This window comes from Lolium perenne, chromosome 6, assembly GCF_019359855.2.
Source record: "Lolium perenne isolate Kyuss_39 chromosome 6, Kyuss_2.0, whole genome shotgun sequence".
In the NCBI taxonomy this organism is placed as follows: Eukaryota; Viridiplantae; Streptophyta; class Magnoliopsida; order Poales; family Poaceae; genus Lolium; species Lolium perenne.
The window spans coordinates 5,919,318-5,929,840 of NC_067249.2; the positions used below are offsets into that span (position 1 = coordinate 5,919,318).

General features: G+C 55.1%; 1 protein-coding gene across 1 annotated transcript; it reads left to right on the forward strand.

Moving 5' to 3' along the window:
• The first annotated feature begins 237 nt into the window (after window positions 1-237).
• On the forward strand, window positions 238-3,088 carry LOC127310841 (uncharacterized). Its single transcript, XM_051341474.1, has 5 exons — window positions 238-1,072; window positions 1,114-1,456; window positions 1,522-1,843; window positions 1,931-2,361; window positions 2,521-3,088. Exons 1-5 carry the CDS (start codon window positions 238-240, stop codon window positions 3,086-3,088), a joined length of 2,499 nt encoding a protein of 832 aa, XP_051197434.1.
• The last annotated feature ends 7,435 nt before the right edge of the window (window positions 3,089-10,523 follow it).

The window sequence follows — 10,523 nt, forward strand, 5'->3', positions numbered from 1 at the left end:
GGGTACCATCAGATCAAAATGGCAAAGGAGAACGAAGAGAAAATGGCCTTCATCACTCCCTGCGGCGTGTACTGTTACTTGTGCATGCCATTCGGCCTGAAGAACGCGGGGGCCACCTTCTAGAGGCTAGTGCGGAAAGCCCTCAGTGAGTAGTTGGGGAGGAACGCAGAGGCCTACGTTGACGACATCGTGGTCAAGAGTCGCAAGAAGCGCACCCTCATCGAGGACCTTGAGGAGATGTTCACCAAGCTCCGCAAGGTGAATATCAAGCTCAACCCAGCCAAATGCGCTTTCCGGGTGCCATCGGACAAACTTCTGGGTTTCCTCGTTTCACACCGTGGGATTGAAGCGAACCCCGACAGGGTCAGGGCCATCGAGGAGATGCAACCTCCCCGCAACCTCAAGGAAATGCAGCGCCTCAGGAGGTGCATGGCTACTCTGGGGTGCTTCATCGCCAGAAGCGGCGAGAGGGCCTTGCCTTTCTTCAAGCTCATGAAAAGGACCAGCAAGTTCCAGTGGACGTTGGAAGCCGCCAAGGACTTCGATGAGCTTAAGCGCTACATCGCGAGCCCACCAATCATGGTTGCCCCCAGGACCCACGAGCCTCTACTGCTATACCTACCAGCCACGCCACGAACGGCATGTGCAGTTCTCATCGTGGAACGGAAGAAACAAGTCATCGCCAAGGAAAAGTTTACCTCGCCAAGCCTAGAAACCCTCACCGAGGAAGGGGTGACGTGCGAGGAACCCACCGAAGCAATTCATGAGGCAACACTCCCCGAGGCCCCACCAGCAATAGCCCTCGCCGAGGTTATGCCACAGGAAATCCTCGCCGAGGAGGGAAACATGGACGAGCAGTCAGAGCCTCCGGAAGAGCTAGCTCCCGAGGATCCCACCCTTGTGCAGCACCCCATCTACATCGTCAGCATGGTGCTGCGAGATGCTCGCGAATGCTACACCATGCAGCAGAAGCTCCTGTACACGCTCCTCATCACCTCAAGGAAACTGTGCCATTACTTCCAGGGCCACCCCATAACGGTGGTCACCTCCTACCCCCTGGAGCAAATCTTGCGCAACCCAAACGTCACTTCAAGAAACTCTCTCACGAGACAGAATGGGCTTTCGAGCTCCAACCCTTTGAGCTCACCTTCGAGACTACCAAAGTCATCAAGAGCAAGGCCCTGGCGGAATTCACCGCGGAGTGGACAGATCCCTACGCAGGTGAGCCTCACGAGGAAGAGTCCAAGCTGCTAGGGGAAATAGCTCCGGGCCAATGGAACATGCACTTCGACGGTGCATTCAAAACACTGGGCGCGGGGGCTTGCGCGGTCCTCACATCGCCAACCAGAGACAAGCTCTTCTACGCCGTGCAACTTCGCTTCAAACCAGAGTACAAGGTCTCCAACAACATAGCTGGATATGAGGGCCTCCTCACGGGCTCAGGGCCACAAGCGCGGTGGGGATCAAGCGCATCATTGTCAAGGGTGATTCACATCTCGTCATTAACTTTTCCAATAAAAGCTACACGCCCAAGGAAGAGCATATGGCGGTGTATCTGGAGGAGCACCGCAAGATGGCAAAGCGCTTCCTGGGTATGGAGCTGAAACACGGTGTTCGCGGAGAGAATCAAGAAGCTGACGGCATCACCCGGAGGGCATCGCATCGATTGCCACAATGCCCAGGTACCTTTGAGGAAAGACTCTTGAAGCCATCAGCGACTCCTCCCGTTGAGAGCAAAGAACCCCTCGTCGAGGAGCTACCACCATCACTAACCACAGGGGCTCCTGACTGTGACTCGACCTCAGGCGACCGCACTGTCTTGGAGCTCACTCGCCAGGACGAGGTGGACTAGATAACAGCGCTCAAGAACTAATTGACGAGCAGAAAACTTCAAAAGGAAAATGAATAAGCAGAGCGCGTGGCTCGCCAGGCAAGTGGCTACTACATCAAGGATGGAGACCTTTACCGTCGGCGCCCCAACGGGATCGCACTTAAGTGCGTCTCCATAGATGAAGGCTACAAGATCCTCAGTGACATCCACGCTGGGGAGTGTGGCTATCACTCCTCAGTGAGCACCCTTGCCGGCAAGGTGTACCGAAGCGGTTTCTACTGGCCGCCGACACTCACGAACGACATTGAGATCGTCAGGGCCTATGAAGTATGCCAGTTCCATGCCAAGCAGATCCACCAGCCTGCGCAAGAGCTGCAAACCATGCCCCTCACATGGCCTTTCGTGGTCTGGGGGTTGGACAACTTGGGTCCGTTCCCACGGGCACAAGGGGGCTACTGCTACCTCTACGTCGCCATCGACAAGTTCAGCAAATGGGTGGAGGTGGAACCCGTCTGCATGATCCCCGCGAGGTCAGCCGTCAACTTCATCAAGGGGTTAGTTTGCTGCTTCGGCGTGCCAAGCCACATCATCAACGACAATGGCAACCAGTTCACTAGTGGCCTGTTCAGGGGCTAATGCGCCTCTGTCGGCACCAAGATCTACTATGCTTCTGTGGCTCACCCACAAAGCAACGGCCAGGCCGAGCGCGCCAACGCCGACGTGCTCAAGGGCCTCAAGACGAAAAGCTTCGACACCAAGCTCAAAGCATGCGGAAAAAAATGGCTCGATAGCCTCCAACCCGTGTTGTGGTCAATACACACAACTGCAACCAAGCCTACCAGGGAAACACCCTTCTTCCTCATCTACGGGGCTGAAGCGGTCCTCCCCATTGAGCTCAAGCATGGTTCACCACGAGTCCTTACCTTCGACGAATCTCGCCAGGAGGAACTCCTCAAGGATCGCCTGTTCCTCCTCAAGGAAGCTCGGTGCAGAGCCGCCCTCCACGCGGCTCAGTACCAGCAGGAGCTGCACCGCTACCGCAGCCGCCACATCCGTCCCAGGATGCTCGAGGCCAGTGACCTTGTCTTAAGGAGGATACTCTCTCGCGAGGGCGTCCACAAGCTCTCGCCAATGTGGGAGGGACCCTTCAGGGCGAAACACATCTCTTGGCTAGGCACAGCATGGCTAGAAACAGAGGAGGGTGAACCAGTACAAAACACCTGGAACATCCAACACCTCCGTAAGTTCTACCCGTGACACTCTCACAGCACAGAACATGGCTGCCATCCGGCAAGCAGCAGCGCTGCAATGGTTTGCGCCCCTGGAGACTCTCTTAAGCATCAGACATCGTCCACGAGAGCTCTAGCCCTCCATGAGGGGCCCCGTTTCTCAACGTGTGGCACTTTTCACCTTTCCCTCCACGAGGAAGGCCCTATGCTCATCACAGCGGCGAGTTTTGTAACGAACTACGTCGCTTCTCAGCGGTGGACCTAAGTTACCTACCCTTTGAGTGTTTCCTTTGTTGAGGGCTGCGTGCACTCAAGGACTCTCACTTGTGTATCATGTGAGCGGGGGCTAGGCACAGTGCCTACGCCTGGGCAGAACCCAGCGAGCCCGAAAAAACCAAAGAGACTGAGCTCTAACAAGGGCCCTGCTCCCGACATACGCCATCTCACCAAGTCCTTGGTGTTCAATCTTCTCACGTGACACCCAAGCGCAAACCAATGAGCGCACAGAAGTGCCGCTTTTCATAAACATGTGTGTACTCCTTTGTCGCCAGAGCAGGATACAGGATGCAGGACGGGGGCGGCTCCTCGCCGAGACCTGAAGGAAAGCTCCACGAGGCCCCGCGAGAAGTTCCTCATGAGGAACCGCGGGAAGTCCATCACGAGGTGTGGCCCACGAAAACAACTACTCTAAAAGCTAAGTTCAAGATACACTTGTTTCTTCACGCTTAGCTCCCGCCTCCTACCTCAGCGGGTCATATCTCTGTTTCCTTGCGCCGCTTGCACGTCAAAGGGGGCCTTGAGGGACGACCTCACGAGCCACTTCAACTTCCTCGCCAGAGCCCTGGCGCCTGCTAGCCTTGCCATGCTCCATGATCAGCATACTAGTGACTGGTGGCCATTGCGCTCAGGGGCTAGTCCTTGACGATGTAGAGCATGGGTCGCTTGCACGCCTAATGGAGCCTCGAGGGATGACCTGGTGAGCCATTTCAGCCGCCTCACCAGAGCCTTGGCGCCCGCTAGCCCGGCTACGCTCCACGAGCGGCATACTAGTGACTGGTGGCCATTGCGCTCGGGGGCTGGCCCCTGATGACGTAGAGCATCCAAAACGTGAGGAAAGAGTGAAATAGGCTCCATGAGGGGTTAAGAGGCAAAGAGCTCACGAGCAATCACATGACAAAAGCAAACATTCATGAAGTAAACATAAAGCCCACGAGGGCATTGTCTTGGCAATCACAAGTTTGGCGCAGGGACACGACGGACTACATGTTTCGGAAAGCAAAGAAAAAGTGGGGCCCTCCTGAGGTCTTCAAGGTAGGTGGCATCGGGAAGGAGGGAGCGGCTGTGCCTATGCCCTCGCAGGTCTGAAGGAGATGCGGCTCGCCTTGTCGCCAAAGAACTTGATGATGAAGTGGGTGGTGTCCTCCAGGTGGCAGAGCATCAGGAGGAAGCCCCACTCTAGCCTGTAGCAGAGGGCGAACCTCTTCCAGTCACCCGCAAAGAACAAGCCCACAGCGCCATCGCGGTGGGTCACCACCTTCTAGGTCTCCTGCTTTGGGCTAGCCTCCCTCAGGAAGGCGTAGCCTGGCTCGTACGGGGAGAAGATCTTGGTGAATTCGTCGGGGAGCTTCAGCTTCTCCATGCCCGCCACCGTCATGACGATGAAGAACTCGTGGAGTGGCGTGAGCGGTGACGGCTTGAGGGCAAGGCCAAGCGATGATGATGGCTTCGCTGTGGAGGAGGGCGCCCTAGCGGTCGGGCCGCTGGCGGGCATCTCCGGGCGGTGCTGACCTCCCCCACCCGCTTCCGGGTGGCCGCGGCCTCACCGTGCCTCATCTACCTCGACCGGCAGCGTCGGGGGCACGCTGCCCGCAAGGGCATCGCCACCCTCGGAAGTGGCACCGGCGGCCGCGGGAAGCCCGCCATCTCCCCTCGGCGGCGTGGCGCTGAGACCCCCGCGGCGGGGGTAGCGGGCACCATTTTCGGTTTGTTTTTGCTTCCCCGAGGGTGGCCGCTCCCCCGCTTCACCGGTGCCACCGAAGCGCCGGCCACACCAGGGGTGGCAACGGTCACTGTCGTCTCCTCTGGTTTCTGCTTCGGTGCCATGAGGGGCAGCAAGCGGCGAGAGTGGTCGCTGTGAGAGATGGCAGGTGGAGTGGGGAAGGTGGTGACTGTGGTGGAGGAAATGAGGAGGAACCGCCCTACGCCTAGCACAGACTTTAAGGGGTGCGGGAGCGATTCCCAGAGCATGCAGCGGGATGCGACGGTTCCATCCCCGATGCACGTCCGGAGACGCATGGCGTCGCGCGATCACTTGCCATTTCGTATCCACGACGCGGATTGCGGCACGATGAAGGCTACAGTTACGCCCATGTTCGAGTGAGCGACGTGCACTGTAACATTCCGTTGTGCGAGCCCAGTAGCTGTTGGGGCCCCTGACCCTTCGCTTCCGGCACGTGGCTTTGGGGGTACCACGGCCCACCTGCTCCTGGGCCCAGGCAAAGGCCCATCTACATCGATGAGGAAGAGTTCCCTCACGAGGCATGTATGCCTCACGAGGAGAAGACCCTCGCGAGGATCCCCTCGTGAGGAGAATGACACTTAGCGGTTTCAGCGGAAGATGAAACCCCTCGCGAGGAGGACCAGGAGTCAAGGCGCGTGGCAGGGCGCAGCTGCTGATGGAAATGATGATGACCATGCAGACTGGCACGGTGGCCACACCCTCACCCGTGAAGACAAGAAGATAGTTGGCACTGCCCTGCAAAAAGGTTTCGGCCATTGCTACTTTGTGCAAAGGGCTCCATGGGCGGTGCAGAGCAGCAGGGGTGACGTTAGCAGGAACCAACCAATCCCGTGGGCTAGCATTCCATTGTCGTGAACCAAGTCCATCGGTGGTAGGTTAGGGACAGCTGTCCCTCTTCCTTTGGCGCGGTTGTGGCAACCCCTCCTCCATGTTTCCGTGGGGAGGAGGACCAGCGCCCCTATAAAAGGGAGGGCAGTTTCTCCATAGAAGGGGCTTTGGCTTTGGATCAGATCTGGAACCTACCTCCAGATCGCATCTAGATCTAGAGAACCCTGTAAAACCCTCTTGTACCTCGCGAGCCTTCGCAGAGCAATACAACCAAGGCATGAGTAGGGGTTTTATGTCCTCACAAGGGCCCTGAACCTGGGTAAGATCGCTGTGTCCATCTCTGTCATGCCTGCTCCATCGTTCGTTGCGGTGTCATTGTCGCCAAAGCTCCTCTGAGAACCTGGAGGCCGTGTTCAGCCCCCTGAATTTGACACCTCGTTAGGTCCTTCGAGAGTACCCGTGTTCCTTGAGACACAGAACCTCTGACACGTGTGTTTGGAACGACGCTCCCGCTTGACCACTGTTGCTATGTGGGCACAGTACTCACCCTCTGGTGGCCTAGCGGATTGACCCGCCGCAGCGCTGGTGCTGCCTTCCGTGGAAACTTCACTTTTCCTGTAGGAATCATCGCATCATGATGCGTGAAGCTGACACGCGACGATTTTCTGGGGTGCCCACCCCTGCGAGATCCCCAGCTCATTGCATTGAGGTATCCAGGCAATGGTTGCCTCAATCTGCGTGTGATCCTCTTAGAGGGGGAGGATATTGGATGGAGGGGAGTCCATGCTGCTCATACTGCTGCACATGAGATCGACATTCCTATCCAGATCCGCGGTGGTGGGGACTAACTGCCTTCCAACAAAGAGCTGCGTCCGGTCATGCACTCCCTTGTACTCCCACACAGGGTGAAACCAGCGCTGCAGAGTGCCAATGCTGAGCTTGAGGAAGTGGGTGGTCACCTGCCGCCCTGTCAGGCCTAGGCCCTTCAGCTCTTCGATCCACTCGTGAGTGCAGATGAACTCGGCATCGCGGTCGCCGGCCTTGGACCTCTCCACCTTCTCCGGTGGACCGGTGGGCTTGGCGAGGGACTCGTTGGGCTCGATGAAGCTCATATAGTACCACTTGTGGCACCACATCTCAACCTTCTTCTTCTTCTCCACCGTGATGCAATGCTGCGCCATGTGGTCGCGAAGACAAAAGGTGACCCCACCGGCGATGAAGTCACGATTCTCCAAACATGTGTAGAAGTAGTGGTGGAACAACGCCACATTTGTGGTGAATCCCCACGAATGCCTTGCAGAGGTGCTGGAACACCGCCAGCGTGAGGAGGCCGTTCGGATAGAGATGTGCCAGCAGCAGGCCGTAGTCTTCCAGGATCGCCACCACGAAGGCGGAGAGCGGTGGCACCAGGCCGGCCAGGATGAAGCTAGAATAGACGCGCACATTCAGCTCTGTGCGCTCGAGCGTGTCGGGTGCTAGTAGCGTCGTGGCACCATTCTCATTGGCCGCAGAGGCCACGACATCAGCAAGGCAGTTGACCACCAACCACTTCTCTCCCAGCGGAAAGAATGGCTATGAGACGCACCACCGGTCGGAGTCCTGCTCCCGGGTGGACGCGGCGGAGGTGCCCTTCTCCTTACTTCAATTCATGGATGAGGCCTTTGGTGGTGCCATCGCAAGCAAGGGCGAGGAAGGGGGAGAGTGGTGGTGGAAGAAAGATGGAGTGTGAGAAGATCTGGCTAGAGGAAGAAGATGGGGAGGATGGCAGCAGTGGAAACTGGTCTACGGTCTGCGGTGATGACTTTTGAAGGTAAGGCGCGTGGGACGCGAGGCGGTTCCCCTCCTTTGGCATTAACTGCTGGGTGGTTCCCGCAGCACGAGGATGAGACAATTCCCGCCTTGCTGATGGTTGCTGCACGCGGTGGGACCGAGGTGCGCAGTTAAGTGAATAATCACTGCGCCTGCCCCCTCGGTTCCCACGCGCACTCAAGCACCCGACGACTGCGCTACTGCGTTCGCACCTAACGACACATCGCGGAAGATTCCCGCACGGTGTTGGGCCCACGCGTCTGTTTAAGGGCGTAGCTAGGCAACTTACGCGCCTAGACTCAGGCCAGTCCCGGGGACTAGATCTTCTCGAGAACAAAGATCAAGGAGATTGCTAGCCCACGCCCCGGGCTACTGTCGACGTAGTGGGAACGGGGGTCCCCACACCGCCAGACGCGTGGGTAGAGCCGGGCTGAAGATGATAAGGCATGGAGTGCATGATGCTCTGCCAAGAGAAGATGATGAAGAAAGAAGCCGCGAGCGGTGTCCATGGGAGACCCGCCCTAGTCCGTCACCATCAAGCACTAAAGAGGACCGTGGAGACATACAAGATCTACATCTTCAAGTGTTATGCACCATGGTAGGCCACCCTACCAAGGATGGGCAGGGGAAGCTCCTGTACTAGAGCTTCTCGAAGATGTCTTTGGCCTTGACCACAAGACATCTTCAAGGGGCTCACCTCAGGGGACCTCCTCGTAAGCCGTTACACGTTCCCGACAGACGGCCCGGGAACCCTTGGTAGGTGTTTGACCCCGGTGACCCTGCACACCCCAGTCAATAGAAGGTTCCCGGGGTACGGAGATGTGTCCCTCCCCAGGAATGCATGCACGACACCTGGCAACATCTCCCTTGGAAGGACACAGACACATTCAATGCCCATCAGGCACAGTGCATCCTGCCACCCTACGCCCAGGCTCAGAGCAACAAGACAGCTCAGGGACGTTGCATCATAGCCGGCGGTGCGGCGCGCATGCTCGATGATGGCTCGGCCACACATGCATGAGCTGACTATGGTAACCCCTTGTGGTATAAAAGGAGGTCCATAGCTTAGTAGAAAGGATTAGAGATTTAGCAGTTTGGAGAACAAGAAAGCTGTAAGGAGGAGAAAGGGAGAAGGAGTTTCAGCTCCCTATGTACTGAAGAACACCACTATAATCAGACAGACAGGAAGTAGGGATTCGCGTTGAGTGCCTTGAACCTGGGTAAAACCTTCGTTGTTTTGGTGTTTGGCTCAATCCCAGTAGCAGCGCCTCACATCCACTACCGAACAAATAAAGGAGGGTGAAGTCCCCTGGTGTCAGCGTTCCGCACACGCGACATAGGTAGAACAAGAAAGGTAAAAACCATATCAGCCCCCAAATTTTATGTCACTATCTAGGTGCTCCCCCTCTCGCGGCCTAACATAATAGTTTGATCACAACATGTATACAAGAACAGGATAATAATATGCATCTACAAATACATCACATGCACACTAAAAGTGCATCTCATAATGAAGGAAATATGCCCTAGTGGCAATAATAAAGTTGTATTATTCTATATTTCCTATTTCATAATTAAGTTTATGGTTCTGTGCTATAATTGCATTAGTTCTAGATATTCGTAATATCAGAGGAAAACCCTAATACATGTGTGGAATTATAATCACCAAATAAGATATCCCTAGTCACGCCTCTATGACTAGCACATGTGATATTGATAGTCTCATTTTCCTGACTATAGGGCAATAAGTAAAAGTTGTTACGAGGTTGTTGGTATCATATGAGATCAATGTTGTTAGTGGAACAATGATGATGGATAGACCCCAAATGATATACCGTGAAACACATCGTCAATATAGTTATCGGTAGTTTCTCAAAGACTAGGTATTACCGTTACTAAAGATCATTTGACCATGATGCTATTATAAACTAGGATATGATATGGATGTCACGAGATCTTCAAACGTCACCTCGTAACTGAGTGACAATAAAGATGGTCTTCGTGTATACCAGATAATATGACGTAGTGTCATTTCATGTGATCGCGGGAATTGCTACTCCGACGATGGAGAGATACACTCTAGGCGCCAATTCATGCATCATGATGTTTGCCATCATCTGGCCGGACAAGTTACTAAGTTGTTATGTCGCAGGAACATCAATTGTGCTGGATGAGTAAAGGAGTACATGCCGGGTAACGAGGATAACCTAGAGTTTTACCTCGGGCTATGTAAAGTATCGAGAAGCAATGCAACGTGTATCAAAAGTAGTACGGAAGGTTCACATGATAAATATCTTTGAGTTATGTGTGGGGATTGATACGCTTATCAAGCGCTCGACATCAATCATTGTCACCGATGGTGTTCCGGACATGTCCACATATATCCAAACCCATATAGGGTCACACACTTAAAGGTTTAGAGACATTTAGGAACATGAGTTCTATATGAAGATAAGAGAGATGGGTTTCGAGAGTGTCTCGGATGGTCTCGGAATGGTTCCGAGAGGTCCAGCATGATCCCGGAAGTGTCCGGAATGGTCTCGGGAGTGTCCGAAATGGTTTTGGGCATATATGGAAGGTTTTGGAAGGACCGGAAGGGTCCAGAAGTGTCCAGGACAACCCGGGCTGTCTTAGGAAATCTGGAGGGTTTCATAATTGGTGTATCCATGTTGCCTTGAGGGGGAAGGAGTTTCCCCTAAGGCAAATTCGGATTTGGCAAAAGAGTCCTAATTCCTATAGGTTTCGTTTGACAGAAACCTACTTGGGGGAAGGTTTGTGGATGGCCCAAGAGGCCTGGCCACCTATT